At 35.4% G+C, this 17,876-nt stretch overlaps 3 protein-coding genes across 3 annotated transcripts; all 3 read left to right on the top strand.

Annotated features, from left to right (window-relative positions):
• Positions 1-1,974: 1,974 nt before the first annotated feature.
• LOC104809902 (3-ketoacyl-CoA synthase 19-like) lies at positions 1,975-3,688 on the top strand. Its single transcript, XM_010536008.1, has one exon. It carries the CDS (start codon positions 2,125-2,127, stop codon positions 3,550-3,552), a length of 1,428 nt encoding a protein of 475 aa, XP_010534310.1. The 5' UTR covers positions 1,975-2,124; the 3' UTR covers positions 3,553-3,688.
• Positions 3,689-5,168: 1,480 nt separating this feature from the next.
• LOC104809901 (3-ketoacyl-CoA synthase 19-like) lies at positions 5,169-6,805 on the top strand. The gene has a single exon (XM_010536007.2). It carries the CDS (start codon positions 5,244-5,246, stop codon positions 6,648-6,650), a length of 1,407 nt encoding a protein of 468 aa, XP_010534309.1. The 5' UTR covers positions 5,169-5,243; the 3' UTR covers positions 6,651-6,805.
• Positions 6,806-8,584: 1,779 nt separating this feature from the next.
• Positions 8,585-9,358, top strand: LOC104810156 (UPF0496 protein At4g34320-like). Its single transcript, XM_019202156.1, has one exon. The coding sequence runs from the start codon at positions 8,585-8,587 to the stop codon at positions 9,356-9,358; it is 774 nt and encodes a 257-aa protein (XP_019057701.1).
• The last annotated feature ends 8,518 nt before the right edge of the window (positions 9,359-17,876 follow it).

The raw sequence follows: 17,876 nt of genomic DNA, 5'->3' as shown, positions 1-17,876 counted from the left end.
AAAATATATATCTAAACCAAATAACAAACATAACTATATAAACTTTACTTATTTTTTCCGTAACCTCTAACATCATCATATGGTTTTCACAGAAATAAAATAAAATAAAAATTGTTACATATTATAAGAACTGTGGTCAATTCAAATGTCACTTTTGCTGCTTGAAAAATATGTAAACGAGCATTAAATTTAAATGACAGCCCACAAGTTTGTCAATTTATCCAACAAGAGAGTTGTCCATTGCAGCTTTTTTATATGCCTCGAGATTCAAAGTGCAACTTGCTGAGTATTTATTCACCATGCATGCATCGTCTCATTTGTTAAACCTAGTGGTTTCAAACCGGTCGGTTCGGTTCGGTTCGGTTCGACTCGGTTCATGATGAGTCGTCTCATTTTGAAATTAATTAAATCGTTGGATTCATTTTTATACGAGACAGAAGAATTTTGATTTATGTCGATTCGACAATTTTTTTGAGGTAAACGAGTCGATTGACGAGTTAAAACAAACATAATATTTTTATTTTATATAAAATATCAAATAAAATGATATCTTAACATGAAATTTAAATATTTAAATATCAAAGTTAAGTATTTAAAAAATTATATATATAAAATCAATAAAAAAATTAAAATAAGTATTAATTTTTTATAAAATATATGAAAAATATAAAATATAAAAATATATAATTTAAAAAACAAATACCTCAGTTCGCGATCTTAGCACGCTAACTTGACGAGCCGCGAATTGTGGCGAACTAACTCTTTAGATTCGTTTCCAAATGAACCTTAAAAATATTTGGTCGGATCGATTCGTCATGAACCGATAACAAACCAATTCGCAAGCTGAACTCGTTTTGTTAGTCATAATTAATTAAACCTTGATTATCTATTGCTCGTTCAATAGGCACATGATGAAATTGAAAGTGGTAGATGATTCTATCTATGACATGGATCTTTATGACATCATGAAGTTAATTCATGATCGAGGTTCGACTCTCTATTTGTAGAGAGATATTCACATGGGTTTTTTTAGTTCTCTGCGATATAGTTAGACCGAAAACGCATTGAATTTGCGGATTATCCAAAAAAAGTTAATTCTTCGCACCTCTATGGTTTTTATCTCTCTCCGAGATATATTTAGGTTTTTGACATTTCTGTTTAGATTTAAAAAAATCAAAATGAAGTAACTAATATATAAATATTTCTTAATTTTTATCTTTTTTGCCAAATATATACCATATATTTCAATTACACCTAAAAGTCTAAGTGGTCCAGTTTCCTTTAAATCAAATGAATAAAAACCGAATTGAATATAAAAATATTCGAAAAAATCGAATGAAGATGAAAATTAAAATTAAAAAAAATTAACGAAATCGAAAAGAATACAAAAAGAATTGAAATATAACATGGATATAAATTTTTTTTCAAACAAAGTAATTTGAACTCGAAGGTAATCGTACTTAAACCCAAACTGAATTGTAACTTTGATATGATATATGGACGGATGTAAATGAATTGCATAGTGAGATCAGCGATTTTCAATATCACTAAAATTGATCGTAATTATTTAAATTACTTCATATAACCAAAATAAAATAAAAAAAAGCCTATCAATTTCTACATTGTATCATACTTTTCTCCTCGTGGATAAGCATGGTATACAGTCAATGTGAAATTCGATCGTGACGAATAACCATCCATGGTGAAAGACAGACATTTATAACATTTCGCAATAATATCGGCAATTAATTTGTGTAAGAACAGAGCCAAGAAAGTCAGCCTTGGAGTTCGCTGCCGACGATAAGGGCATTTAAAACAAAAGAGATGATGTTTTTTCTTACTGTCCAAGTGGGTGTTTCTGTATCACGACAAGAAGATATGTCAGTCCACAGAAAATTCAAATCCATAAATTACCAGATTCGCCAAGATTCCTTCAATTGAATTTGAAACAAAACCCTAGAGGTATAAACCCTATAAAACCACGTACGTAGAACCATGTGAACTTGTCTTAAACTCTATATTTAAAAAAAAAACCCACAAAATTCTCAAGGTCGAATTCATATTATACACATTCAAACTCCTTTTTTTTTTTGGTGTTTCTGAATCTCTCTTTCTCTCTCTCCAATGGAGTTCCTCACAGTGACATGTCTTTTACTTGTGTCTTACGCCATCTTCTCCCTCGTGAGATCAGTTCTCGAGGAGAGAAGCAAGAGATGCTTTGTGCTTCACTACGAGTGCTACAAGGGAAAAGACGAGGCGAAGCTCGACTGCGAAACCTGTCTGGGGATAGCGGCCCGGAACAAGAACCTTGGTCTTGAAGAATACCAGTTTCTCCTCCGGACAATGATTCGTTCAGGCATCGGAGAGGAAACTTACTGCCCAAGAAACGTCCTCGAAGGCAGAGAAGAGTGCCCTACCCTTCTCGACGCGTACTCGGAGATGGACGAGATCATGTTCGATACTTTGGACAAGCTCTTTGCCAAGACCGGCATTTCCCCGTCTGAAATCGACATACTTGTCATGAACGTCTCGCTCTTTTCGCCGGCTCCTTCTATGACGTCTCGGGTAATAAACCGATACAAGATGAGGGAAGACATCAAGTCTTACAATCTCTCCGGATTGGGCTGCAGTGCCGGAGTTGTATCGATAGGTCTTGTCCAGAGCCTGTTCAGAACGTATAAAAACTCGCTGGCAATCGTTGTCAGCACAGAGCTGATGGGTCCGATCTGGTATTGTGGAGTAGAAAGATCGATGATGCTCTCCAACTGTCTCTTCCGGGCAGGAGGGACATCAGTTCTGTTAACAAACAAGACAAAGCTGAAGAACAAAGCCATCATGGAGCTGAAGACAGTGGTTCGTGCCCATGTTGGATCTGACGACGAAGCTTACTCATGTTGCCAACAGATGGAAGACAAAGAAGGACGTCCAGGCTGTATCCTAACCAAATACGTCAAAGAGGCGGCGACAATGGCGTTGACGGAAAACCTTCAAGTGTTGCTTCCAAAGGTCTTGCCCTTGAAGGAACTGCTTCATTACACGATAGGTCGGGCACTGAAGAGAAGTACGAAAGGCGAATCCTCGGGCCGTAGACTAAACCTAAAGAGCGGAATTCAACACTTCTGCTTACACCCAGGAGGAAGGGCGATCATCGAAGGCATGGGGAAAAGCTTAGGGCTTAGCGAATTTGACGTCGAGCCAGCGAAAAGCACGCTTCATAGGTTCGGTAACACGTCGTCCAGCGGAGTTTGGTACATATTGGGATATATGGAAGCTAAAAAGAGGCTCAAGAAGGGTGACAAGATTCTGATGATCGGTCTGGGTGCCGGATTTGAATGCAACAACTGCGTTCTAGAGGTTATGAAGGATATGGACGATAAGAACGCCGCGTGGGCCGACTCGATCGAACGCTATCCCGATGTGCTGAAAATCACGAGCCCTTTCAAGGAGAAGTATGATCAGATCAACGAAGACGAGTCGGGCTTTTTCGAGATGATAAAAGGATTAGCAGCTAAGCGTATCTCTGCGTCGGCTGCGGAGAAGAAGGATGCTTGATGAAACGAACTTTATTTCATTTCTTTTGTACTTTGAAGCATGGATTCTACACATGTACTGTATCATGAAGATTATATTAAAGTTTGATTCTGGAAAATAATTAATATGTTCAAGTACTTTGGTACGAGGTTAAAGATGTGATTAATATTGAGAGGTTGGATGTGATGAAAGTTTGGTGTGTTAGTTAGAAATATGAAGAATATTAAAGTTAGTTAGGGTTGAAAATGAGTTAAATATATGATAATTAAATGTGTTAGAAATAGGGATTTATAGTATAAATATGTGTTGTTATAAGAATTGTGAACAAATATAATTTTTTTTATATATATAATCTGGAAGTTCTCACTCAACTTATTTCCGAAAGAAGATCGGAAAAATCTACATGAATGTCATTTCTAAAGTGAAGACTCAACATGAATTGGAAAAGATATTCTTTACCAGTTGAGTCATCTAATAACAGAAATAATTGGATAGACAAAAATAATCATGCATTTATGACGACAATAAATTCTATTTCTTTTGCATTTTCATGTCATGGGTGCATATATAATCATGCATTTACGATCCATATATATACATAATTAGGAATATCGCCAAAAAAATGAATTTTTATATTTGATAAATAAATAAATGAACTTCTAATTTTGTATAAAAATCAATTTTGAAAACTCAGTTAATACATATCTAAAAACTCATCAAACAAACTCGTCTACCCTTTAAACAAAAAATATCCACGTACATACTTATTATTCCATAAAAAAAAATATTCTATTTGTATACATATATCCACTCATGGCTTGGGTAATTCTCTATTACATCGATATCTAAAACGAGACGTAAAAAATTAAAACAAAAAAAAATCATATTTACACATAAATTAATGTGATAATGTTCACTGTTCATTATAATGAAATTGTTTACAACTATAAATATACATGCCGATTTTTTACCCCCCCCCCCCCCCACAAAATGAAATATGAGTCGAGAAGATAAAATGTTCATTAAAATATTTTTGTGGCACCAAAAAATCATGTAAAATCCACAAATTGTTTCATATATATATATATATATATATACTATAAGATATATTAAGTACCGTTGGTTCTTAAATGAGTATTAACTACCAAGTGAATGTTGACTTTTGTAGCATTGACGATAATATCAACTATGGATAAACACTTCAGCAATAAAAAATATATGATTATATATTTAGGTCGTGAAATTTAGAATTGAATCAAACGAAATAGATAATATATGATTATATTTAAGTTGAATTTTATAAAACATAACACCGATAAAATCCGAATCAAATTAAAAAATTATATGAAAATCAAATGATGTAATTTTACAAAACTGGAAACATTGTCCCAATAAAACAAATTAAATAAAGAAATAATGCGGTCTGTGGCGTGGGTTGTTTGTACGGTCACAAGTGGGTTCTCTATGTCTCAATATGATAAATTCAAATCCATAAATAGTTAGTTGATAGAGTGAGAGTAAATGCCCTCTCACCAAATCCAATAAATGTAAAACAATCAAAACCTTATCTTTTTTACAGTTCATAAAAAAAAAAAAAACCACTCTGTTATTAACCCTATAAAATCACGAAGAACTCTTCAAACCCTAAAAAAAACACCGTTTCACAGTTGACCATACATCATATTATCGCAATCTCTCTCTAAATAGATCTAATGGAACTCCTTGCAGTGATATGTCTTTTACTTGTTTCCCACGTCATCTTCTGCGTTTTCAAATCGGTTCTTGAAAGAAGAAACAGGAGATGCTTTGTGCTTCACTACGAGTGTTACAAGGGGAAACACGAGAGAAAGCTCGACAGCAAAACGTGTATGCAGATCGCTGGTCGGAACAAGAACCTGAGCCTTGAAGATTACCGGTTTCTCCTCAGGACAATGGTCAGTTCCGGCATTGGAGAGGAAACTTACGGCCCAAGCAACGTCCTCGAAGGCCGAGAAGAGTGTCCAGCTCTTCTCGACGCGTATTCTGAGATGGACGAGATCGTTTTCGACACATTGGACAGTCTCTTCGTAAAGACGGGCGTTTCACCTTCAGAAATCGACGTACTTGTCGTGAACGTATCCCTCTTCTCACCGGCCCCTTCTCTCGCTTCCCGGGTGATAAAGAGGTACACGATGAGGGAAGATATCAAATCCTACAATCTCTCCGGGCTAGGTTGTGGAGCGAGTGTCATATCAGTAGATCTCGTCCAGCGATATTTCATGACGCATAAAAACGCAATGGCGATTGTTGTAAGCACCGAGTCAATGGGTCCGAGCTGGTACAGTGGCAAAGACAGATCAATGATGCTCCCGAACTGTCATTTCCGGGTAGGAGGGAGCTCGGTTCTTTTGACAAACAAAGCTAAAATGAAGAACAAATCCATCATGAAGCTCAAGAGCATGGTCCGAACACACATCGGATCAGAAGACCTTGCATACTCTTGTTGCTTACAGAAGGAGGACACAGAAGGGAGACGAGGTTTTCAACAGACCAAATACTTGAAAAACTCGGCGGTGAGAGCCTTGACGAAAAACCTTCGAGTTCTACTTCCAAAGGTCTTGCCCATGAAGGAACTTCTTCGTTACGTGATAGTACGTTCACTATCGAAGAAAGGAAAACCTACAGGCGAGAAGAACGGACTAAACCTGAAAAGCGGGATACAGCACTTTTGCATACAACCCACGACAAGGGCAAACATCGAATCCATCGGGAAAAGCTTAGGACTTTGCGGATACGACATCGAGCCGTCGAGCGTAACGCTCCACAGGTTCGGTAACACGTCGTCGGGCGGAGTTTGGTACGTTTTGGGATACATGGAGGCGAAGAAGAGGCTGACGAAAGGTGACAGGATTCTGATGATCGGACTGAGCGCAGGAGTAGAGTGTATCAGTTGCGTTTGGGAGATTACAAAGGATATGAACGGCGAAAATGTTTGGAATGATTCGGTCGAACGTTACCCGGAGATGATGGAAACTCGTAATCCTTTCGAGGAGAAGTATGGTTGGATCAACGATGACGCATTGAGCTTCGTCGAAATGATCAGAGGTATAGAAGCTCAACACATTTCTACGTCTCCCTAGATCGAGGAAATTAAGAAGATGTTTAATTACTTTCTGTTTAATTCGAGGTCACTTATCTGACGACCATTTATTTTGGTTTATCGTTCACGTTTGCATTTCATGCAGCGTATGCATGATCATGCACCTATAAGATCTACTCTCTCTCTCTCTCTCTATATATATATATATATATAACAAGACGAGACACAGAAGAGAAATGCCATTAATGGGTCTAAAGCCCTACTTAAAACTCGAATAAATGTCCAAAAAATGACAACGATAATAAATGTCTGGCATATATAATTGCTTGGCTTGGCAGAGTTGGTTGTGGCATGCCTTGCCTTAGACTTTAATGGCTATTCAAGAGTTTAGGGTTTAGTCTTAGGGTTTTACGTGATAGCAACTTTTTTTTTTTTTGTAAGAATGCGTGATAGCAATTTAGCAGTTGTAATTTATGAACGTCTGGTATGCAAAATTTCTCTCCTTTGTCTTGGTGATAATAATACGAAATTGTATACATACATACACTACACGAACCATAGTAATTATATATATCTTACATAGAGATGAATCTAGGAAAAAACATTATTGGGACTACTTATTTTATTATCACCGCGGTTCAAAAAAATCTAACAAAATATTAAAATTTCATACTTAAACTAAAAATACAAAAAAATCACCAGAGACACATAAATCCATTGGACAAAAAGAAATTCATAAACCCATATATATTGTTGAAGGACAAAGTGTTAAAGGACAAACATATCGGTTCGGACGAACACGATATTACGGTTCGGTCGAACAAGTTGATAAAATTCAGACAAACAAGAAACGAAGACATGCATGGAAGTTCTAAATATGGAGATTACGATCAGGCAACAATCTACAATTATGGAGAATATATTCTGGTCTATTTGCAGAATAAAGAAATGAAGTGAATCATGCAACATATACACCAAGACATATTTATTTCCTTTTGTCTACATGTATTACCATTTCCTGTAACTACCCGTTTCTATACTTTCCTTTATTTTATTTATCATATTATGTATATATATGTAACACTCTTGGATGTACATTCTAATATGAGAAATAAAGTGATCTTTTTTCTTTATCATGCAAGATCACCTCTCTTTGCTTTAGTGTTTTTCATTTCTTAACATTCAAATATTTAAGAAATCTACATATATGTATGTGTATAATTTCAGATTCGGGAACTGTAATACTAAAAGCAGATTTTAGATTCTAATTTTAACCTAAAATGTCGAAATAAGTTTTTCTTTTTGTTTTTTTTTTTCAGGTTTTTCAATCAAATCTTCACCGCCTCAATTAAATATTGTAAATTTTAGTGGAAGAAGAGAAAGAGGATCGAAAGAAGTTCTCGGCTAGAGTATTGCCGAGAACCTAGAATACAGAAGCAAAGAGAATTCTCTGTATATTCAACTATGAACATGTTTACAAGTTAAATAGAAAAAGCAAATTACATACAAAGGAAGCTCGCGGCGGAGAAGGCGGCGGTGCGGAGACCGAGGACGATGCCGGGTTTAATGGATTCGACCGCCTTCTCCGCCACGAGCTTCTTCTTGGGGCCTTTGGGGTTTGGGCCGAAATGGGCCGTTTTTTTTCTCTATTTTTTTAAATGTTTTATTAGATAATAATTAACAAAATGAAAATTTGAAATAACAAAATGCATCGTATGATTCACAAAATTGAAAATCTAGATGAACGTTTAGCAATTTGAAATTTAAATTTGAATTATCAGAGAGAAATGGGAATTTCGAAGCCTATAATATCAAGATCGCAACGGCTAATCCACACACATTGCTCTCTCTCGCTCTCTCTTCCATACACATTGCGATCTCTCTCTCTCTCTCGCTCTTCTTCCTGAATTCTCTGCTCTTGTACTGTTCTTGATCTTCTGTTTTCGTGTTTGATTTTGGAGAAGAATGACAAAGATGTCGAAGATTTTCGGTATCCGACGCAGAATTCCTGTCTTGACGGCGCGGATGAGACGGAGCTCTTCGTCTCCTTCTCTTTCTTCTAGGGTTCCCATCCAACCACAAAACCCAGAGCCCGTCAGCTCCAACGGCCTCAAGATCCGATCAGCGTCGTACGATTCTCTTAGCACACTAACCGGTTGCATCGACACCATGAACGAAGATGTCCGACAGCTCTTCCTGTCTTCCGACAGGGATCTTCGGAAGAACCCAGATCTGCTTGACCTGGCCAACGATTTCTTCAACACAAATGCTGAATTATACGTTCTCTGTGAATCTCTGAAGAAATCTCTGGGGAAAGCTGATCTTGGAGAAACCCTAATTCTCCACATTCTCTCCGGTTTCGTGGAGGAAAAGAGAGAAGAAGGGAATTTCAGCAAAACTCTCCAGAATCTTAGGAGTTTCAAAGATTTCACCAGCGACGACCCTTTCGCCGGAGAATTCACCAAGCTGTTTAAGAGCTGTCACGCCGATCTCGTCAAGGTGATCGGAAAACTGAATCTGACGACCAAAAAGCTCAACAGGAAACTCCGGAGAATACGCCGGCGCCGGAGAGTTACGATAACGCTGTTCCTCGCGGCGGTTGCCACCGTGGTTATCTCCGCTGTCCTGGTCGGTGTAACGGTGGCTCCGCCGGTGCTGGCAGCGTTGGGGGCCGCCGTCTCCGTCGAGCCGCCGTCTCGTTCGTGCCGATGGGTTCTCTGGGTGTTTTCATTTCCACCGTATGGCTGAAATCGCGAAACGCTCTGAAACGCCAAAAGGCAGCGATTAGTTCGATGGAGCGGGGGACGGGTCTTGCGTTGAGCGAAGTCGCGAAAATCAGCGGTTTGGTGAATCAATTCGAGGACGTGATGAAATCAATGGAGGAGACGGTGGACAGCGCGGCGGCGGAGAAGAAATCGCGGTTGGAATGGGCGATGGGCAAGGTGGAGAAGGACTTGCTGACGTACAGAAACGTCATCAGCGTTTTGCGGCACGAAGGGGGGCGGTGCGACCAGGACGCGCGTTTGAGCAGAGACGTTGCTCGGGACAAGATAACCCAATACCTCTGTGAATGATTTTTTTTTTTTTTGTATTAGATGCACAAATCCTATACTTGTAGATATTTTGTTTTTGGTGTGTGGAGTTCTCTTTTTTAGTTAGACTCCCACCACACCGTGTTCTGCCTTATTAAATAGAAAAATTTTACATACAATTCATCCATTAGCAGTTCTTTTTTGTTTTAAATTCAGAAAAAAAAGGAATATCGATAAATAGAAAAATTAATTGATTTGTTCTATTGAATTATTTACTCAATCACGCATTGTCAAACCTTATATTCGAGTTTGGATATTTATATATCAAAATTATCCGGAGAACAAATCCTGATTCGTAATCGTATTTTTGTGATTTCTATTGCCAATTTTTCAAAACCCCGATATATATGCAAACACATGTTTTATATTTACTAGAATTGCACAAATACCTTTAGTTTTTTTATAACTGACAATTTGATTTTTCTAAAATTAATCATTATATATATAATATTTATAAAAAAGTTACAAAATTGTTTTAACCTTTTGTACAAAATTCAGATAAAAACTAAATATTTTCTGGATTATCCTCCAATACCAAACATATATATAAATTATATGAAGAATATCATTTAAGATTAAGAATCTGACAATAAGCAATAAAAAGAATATATAAACTTACAAGAACCCCAGTACACTTGTAAGCGCCTAAACTTTTTTCTTATACTTTATAACTAGAGATAATGAGAGAAGAAGAAGTATAAAAAAATACTCTTCAATACTCGTTGTATTTCTTTGTTTTTCTTGTATTTTTTTGTTGTTCTACAAACTCCAAAACCCCATCTATATATAATAATACTAAGAACATTCTAGAAAAACTCCATAATGACATGATTAATTTTGGTCTAACTTAGCATAATTATTTTCTTGAAGTCTAGGAATATTTTGAACACACAAATCTAGAATTCAAAATACTAGGACAAGTTTAATTTCCAACATTAGCCTTCCTTAAACTTGTTCCTCATCGAGTTTGGACTCCGAATTGCTTCTAAAAGTGTTGAAATGCATCCATCTTCAAAAGCCTTTGTAAAAATATCTGCAACTTGATCACATGAACTCACATGCAACAAATCAACATCTTTAGCTTTGACATGTTCTCGAATGAAATGAAATCGTGTGTCGATATGCTTCGAACGTTCATGACGAACAGGGTTCTTCGCCAGAGCAATAGCTGATTTTATTATCCACGTAAATCCTCTTCGTATTTTCTTGCTTCAATATCAATTCTCCAAGAAGTCTCATCAACCATATAGCATGACAAACACACAAAGATATCGCTATATATTCTGTTTCACATGTTGACAGAGCGATAATCGATTACTTCTTTGAAGATCAAGTAAATGCTGCATCACCAAAATAGAACACAAATCCGGTAGTGATCTTGCGATCATCATAACTTCCAGCCCAATTACTATCACTATAACCAATGAGTTTTGCTTCTCCTTTAGATGAATATAACAACCCGTAATTAACTGTCCCTTTGATGTATCTGAGAATCCGCTTAGCAGCTTCAAGATGGGAAGACTTTGGATTCTCCATGTATCGACTAACCAACCCTACTCCATATAAAATATCAGGTCGGGTACAAGTCAGATACCTCAAGCAGCCCACAAGACTTATAATATGTCTGGTTTATAGGCTTTCCGTCTCCTTCTTTTGTCAATCTTGTACCACACTCCACCGGTGTGTCTATGGACAAAGAATCATCCATAGAAAACTTCTGCAAAATTGTCAGTTGCATATTTCTCTTGGAAGATAAAAATGTTACCTTCATCTTGATGTATTTCGATGCCTAAGAAATATCTCATCATACCCAGATCTGTCATCTCAAACTTTTTCTCCATCGACTGCTTGAATTCTCGAATCATAGTGTTGTTATTGCCTGTGAATACCATATCATCCACATATAGACATATAAATAACACATGAGTACCTTTGATTTCACGTATAAAGAGTGTTCATGTGGACACTTCATGAATCCTTCTCTAATAAAGTAAGCATCAATTTTGGTATTCCAAGCTCTTAGTACTTGCTTGAGCCCACAAAGAGCCCTTTTCAGCCTGTACACTTTTTTCTCATGTCCCGCAGCAACAAATCCCGGTGGTTGTTCAACATATACTTCTTCTTCAAGATTTTCATTCAAGAACGTTGATTTTACGTCCATCTAGTACATCTTCCATCTCTTCTGAGCTGCGAGTGAGATCAATAATCTCACTGTTTCCAGTCGAGCTACAGAGGCAAATGCTTCTTCGTAGTCAACTTCATACTTCTGTTTGTATCCTTTCACTACCAACTTTGCCTTATGCCTAGGGGTGACCATTTTGGTTATTAACCGAATAACCGAACCGAATAAGAGCGGTAATGGTTATTGAGTTTTTTAAATATTTTAACTTTTACCCTTATTATTATTAGTATTATTTTTTTATAGTTCACCTTTAACCTTATATATTTCACCCAATAAACCATAAAATTTAATGTTTTTAATTTTTATCCTAGTTATTGAAGTTTTTTTAGATTTTTTTATAACTTTTTTGAAGGATTAATCATTTTGTGGATTTATTTGGATAGATATTTTGAAATTTATGTAGAATTAATATTTTTTTTAAAAAAAATATGTCATAACCGAACCGAACCGATCTAAAACCGAACCGAATAAACTGAAAAATATAACCGTTTGGTTACAATTTTATTATGGAAAAACCGAACCGAACCGAAACCAAATCGAACCGAACCGATTAAATCTATATAACCGTTTGGATATGATTTTTTTATAATCGAAATAACTGAACCGAAACCCGAAATGGCTACCCCTACTTATGCCTTTCCACTTCTCCTTTGGGGTTACTCTTTATATTAAATACCCATGAATGGAAGCAGGTGGCGCATCGAGCACGTTTGTCGCAAAATAATTGCGGCTAAAGATGCCAGCTCGATAGTTTTTTTTTTGCACTGTCGGTCCGCTCGGACCACAGTCTTAATCCGCCGGACCGGACCTAAATTTATTTCTTCTTGCATTTTTCTGGTCCGTTCATCGTCGTGCTAGTCCGTCGGACTGGGTTGGTCCGACCCGGGCCAAGTTCTGGTCCGACGGAATTCAGAATTTTTATTTTTTCTTTGATCTATTGTCCAGTCTGTGTGTAAGTTGGTCTGACCCGGATCATATTTCGGTCCGGCTGACCAACACTCTCTGGTCCGGTCAGACCGGGTTTTGGTCCGATCCGGACTAGGCCCTTGTTTTTTTCTTCTTCTTCTTCTTTTCGTCTTTCGTGCTTGTAACGGTTCTCATCCTTTCCTCTGGCATTGTACACTTAATTGTAAGAATTTCAATTTATGTTTATTTAATTATTTATTCTCTAAAATAATTAAATATTCATTTCCAGATTCAAGATATTACATACTGTGTTAAAAAATGCAAGTTCGGGAATAAATAGACGCACCTACAAGTTCGGAAATTAATATTACACCAAATTACAAATTCAGAAATTTTCAGATATTTTTCCCAAAAAACACTCAACTTTTTATTTCATCAATAAAACATTAAACTTTTTAAGTTTGACAAAACAAACACTTAACTCTTCTACAATCGTCAAAATAAACAAAATGACAGATGTGTCACAAAGAGATGTAAACACGTCAGATTATTTTACTTAGTTTTTTTACAATCGCAAAAAGTTCATGTATTTTTTTGTATCACTAAAAAAGTTCAGTATTTGTTTTATAATCGCAGAAAAATTCATATATTTTTTGGATCACTTAAAAAGTTCAGTATTTTTTTAGATTCGTTTAAAAAATTTAATGTTTATTTGATAAAATAAAAAGTTCAGTGTTTTTTGGTCAAAATTGAAAATTTGAGTTTTTTTTTGAAATTTTCCCTTTTAAAAATTTAGTTACTTGTCAACAGAAAAACCTGTAATGAAGATTATGAGTTTTTTTGTATTTTTAATTCTTCTAAAAAAACAATATCATTAAACTTAGTTAGTTTGTGTAATTGAAACTATCTAATACAAATATTTTTTTTTTTACAGTGTATTCAAGTAATCGCATATATACGTGCGATATTCGGTCAATAATGGTATCCATTTGTGAATTGACCAATACATTCAACTTAAAGTTGACTTTTGTCTTCTCCCATTTGGAATGCACTAGGGGTGGACATTCGATTTGGTTATTTTGGTTATTAATCGAACCGACCGATATATTCGAACCGAATCGAATCGATTAAAATTAAATAATCGTTTGGTTATAATTTTTTAAAATTCGAAATAATCGAACCTAAAATAACCGTAAACCGAATAAATCGAATTTGAATTAACTGTACCGAATAAACTGAATATAACCATTTATCCATCTATATCATCAATAAGTGTTTTGTTCCTTACTGATGAAAAGAAAGAAACATATCCATTAACATTTTTTTTAATTCAGAAAAAAAAAATATCAGCATGATATGTTGATCTTGGTGTTATTGTGGTAGGTTTAATCAGGAGAACGAAAATTAGACATGATGGTGATACAACTTTTATAATTTTAAAAACTCAGTTACTCGTCAACAAAAAAAAAACATATATATTTTCTCAGTAAAGATCAGTGGCGGTTCCAGAAAAAATTTATACCGGGGGTACAGTATTATGTATGATAAAAAAAACTAATAAATTGTATTATCATAAATCGTCTCAATTTATTCTCTATCATCTTCTTTGGAAAGTCATGACCACGTGGTTGACAAGGTCCCCTAATCAAATATTAACATATATATTTTCTCAGTAAAGATCAGTGGCGGTTCCAGAAAAAATTTATACCGGGGGTACAGTATTATGTATGATAAAAAAAACTAATAAATTGTATTATCATAAATCGTCTCAATTTATTCTCTATCATCTTCTTTGGAAAGTCATGACCACGTGGTTGACAAGGTCCCCTAATCAAATATTTGCGTCGTATCTCATCTCTTTGATTAGGATGATACTCTAACATTTTTTTTCTATCAGCCGGATCCGAAGGCAAATCATGTAAATCAATTTGTTCAGGTATTGAGGATCTAACCTGAGAATTTGATGTATTGTCGATTGGAGCTTTACCTCTATCTTAAGATATCGATGCAAAATTTCTCTTGAGAAATTTATCCATTGATTTATCTGTTAAATCAAAAATAAAATTGAATAAATATATATAACATAAAATTTATAAATATGATCAAAACATAGAAACCGATGAACAAATAAAAAATTAAAAATTACTTCAAAAAAGTATAACATTTACATACCTTTTAATTTGGTTGTTCTTTGTTTTTTATATGATTAAGTATTAGATTTAGGGATGTTTTTAGAGAATTGAGAAAAAGATGGATGATTTAAAAAATAGATAAAAACAAAGAGAAACAATAGAGATGACGATTTTTATAATTGTGTTTTTGCAAAGTAATTTGGTATTAGAAAACCTATCAAAGTATAATTAGAAAAGGATTTTAAATTAAAAAAGATTAAACAAAAAGTAATAATATAACGGCACACACTTAAAAACATACTTACCCTAATTTTTTATAAAAAAGGGAATAATAAAAAAGAAAAAAAAAATAAAGGGGGCCCACATAAAAAAGTAACGGGGCATTCTCTCAAACTTCTAAGAATGGTAAATGCATTAATGTTTTTTTATTTTTTTTAGTGGGGTCCTGTGCCCCCCACTCCCCTCCACGTACATCCGCCACTGGTAAAGATTATGAATTTTTTTTATATATTTAATTCTTCTAAAAAAATAATATCATTAAATTTAATTGGTTCGTGTAATTGAGACTATCTAATACAAATATTTTTTTCACAATGTATTCAAGTAAACGAATATTTACGTGCGATATTCGGTCAATAACGGGATTATCCTCCAATACCAAACATATATATAAATTATATGAAGAATATCATTTAAGATTAAGAATCTGACAATAAGCAATAAAAAGAATATATAAACTTACAAGAACCCCAGTACACTTGTAAGCGTCTAAACTTTTTTCTTATACTTTATAACTAGAGATAATGAGAGAAGAAGAAGTATGAAAAAATACTCTTCAATACTCGTTGTATTTCTTTGTTTTTCTTGTATTTTTTTGTTGTTCTACAAACTCCAAAACCCCATCTATATATAATAATACTAAGAACATTCTAGAAAAACTCCATAATGACATGATTAATTTTGGTCTAACTTAGCATAATTATTTTCTTGAAGTCTAGGAATATTTTGAACACACAAATCTAGAATTCAAAATACTAGGACAAGTTTAATTTCCAACATTAGCCTTCCTTAAACTTGTTCCTCATCGAGTTTGGACTCCGAATTGCTTCTAAAAGTGTTGAAATGCATCCATCTTCAAAAGCCTTTGTAAAAATATCTGCAACTTGATCACATGAACTCACATGCAACAAATCAACATCTTTAGCTTTGACATGTTCTCGAATGAAATGAAATCGTGTGTCGATATGCTTCGAACGTTCATGACGAACAGGGTTCTTCGCCAGAGCAATAGCTGATTTTATTATCCACGTAAATCCTCTTCGTATTTTCTTGCTTCAATATCAATTCTCCAAGAAGTCTCATCAACCATATAGCATGACAAACACACAAAGATATCGCTATATATTCTGTTTCACATGTTGACAGAGCGATAATCGATTACTTCTTTGAAGATCAAGTAAATGCTGCATCACCAAAATAGAACACAAATCCGGTAGTGATCTTGCGATCATCATAACTTCCAGCCCAATTACTATCACTATAACCAATGAGTTTTGCTTCTCCTTTAGATGAATATAACAACCCGTAATTAACTGTCCCTTTGATGTATCTGAGAATCCGCTTAGCAGCTTCAAGATGGGAAGACTTTGGATTCTCCATGTATCGACTAACCAACCCTACTCCATATAAAATATCAGGTCGGGTACAAGTCAGATACCTCAAGCAGCCCACAAGACTTATAATATGTCTGGTTTATAGGCTTTCCGTCTCCTTCTTTTGTCAATCTTGTACCACACTCCACCGGTGTGTCTATGGACAAAGAATCATCCATAGAAAACTTCTGCAAAATTGTCAGTTGCATATTTCTCTTGGAAGATAAAAATGTTACCTTCATCTTGATGTATTTCGATGCCTAAGAAATATCTCATCATACCCAGATCTGTCATCTCAAACTTTTTCTCCATCGACTGCTTGAATTCTCGAATCATAGTGTTGTTATTGCCTGTGAATACCATATCATCCACATATAGACATATAAATAACACATGAGTACCTTTGATTTCACGTATAAAGAGTGTTCATGTGGACACTTCATGAATCCTTCTCTAATAAAGTAAGCATCAATTTTGGTATTCCAAGCTCTTAGTACTTGCTTGAGCCCACAAAGAGCCCTTTTCAGCCTGTACACTTTTTTCTCATGTCCCGCAGCAACAAATCCCGGTGGTTGTTCAACATATACTTCTTCTTCAAGATTTTCATTCAAGAACGTTGATTTTACGTCCATCTAGTACATCTTCCATCTCTTCTGAGCTGCGAGTGAGATCAATAATCTCACTGTTTCCAGTCGAGCTACAGAGGCAAATGCTTCTTCGTAGTCAACTTCATACTTCTGTTTGTATCCTTTCACTACCAACTTTGCCTTATGCCTAGGGGTGACCATTTTGGTTATTAACCGAATAACCGAACCGAATAAGAGCGGTACTTCTACAAAATTGTCAGTCGCATATTTCTATTGGAAGATAAACATGTTACCTTCACTTTGATGTATTTCGATGCCTAAGAAATATCTCATCATACCCAGATCCGTCATCTCAAACTTTTTCTCCATCGACTACTTGAATTCTCGAATCATAGTGTTGTTATTGCCTGTGAATACTAGATCATCCACATATAGACGTATGAATAACACATCAGTACCTTTGATCTTCATGTGGAGTGTTCATGTGGACACTTCATGAATCCTTCTCTAACAAAGTAAGCATCGATTTTGGTATTCCAGACTCTTGGTACTTGCCTGAGCCCACAAAGAGCCCTTTTCATCCTGTACACTTTTTCCTCATGTCCCTCAACAACAAATCCCGGTGGTTGTTCAATATATACTTCTTTTTCAAGATTTCCATTCAAGAACGTTGATTTTACGTCCATCTAGTACATCTTCCATCTCTTCTGAACTG

The sequence above is a fragment of the Tarenaya hassleriana genome, unplaced genomic scaffold (genome assembly GCF_000463585.1).
Source record: "Tarenaya hassleriana unplaced genomic scaffold, ASM46358v1 Cleome17, whole genome shotgun sequence".
Classification (NCBI taxonomy): Eukaryota; Viridiplantae; Streptophyta; class Magnoliopsida; order Brassicales; family Cleomaceae; genus Tarenaya; species Tarenaya hassleriana.
The sequence above is the reverse complement of the archived record's forward strand: the minus strand, read 5'-3'. Positions and strand labels throughout refer to the sequence as shown.

What these genes read in the sequence shown, in the direction of transcription:
- LOC104809902 (XM_010536008.1), top strand. Translation starts at nt 2,125, where the DNA reads ATGGAGTTCCTCACAGTGACATGTCTTTTACTTGTGTCTTACGCCATC.
- LOC104809901 (XM_010536007.2), top strand. Translation starts at nt 5,244, where the DNA reads ATGGAACTCCTTGCAGTGATATGTCTTTTACTTGTTTCCCACGTCATC.
- LOC104810156 (XM_019202156.1), top strand. Translation starts at nt 8,585, where the DNA reads ATGTCGAAGATTTTCGGTATCCGACGCAGAATTCCTGTCTTGACGGCG.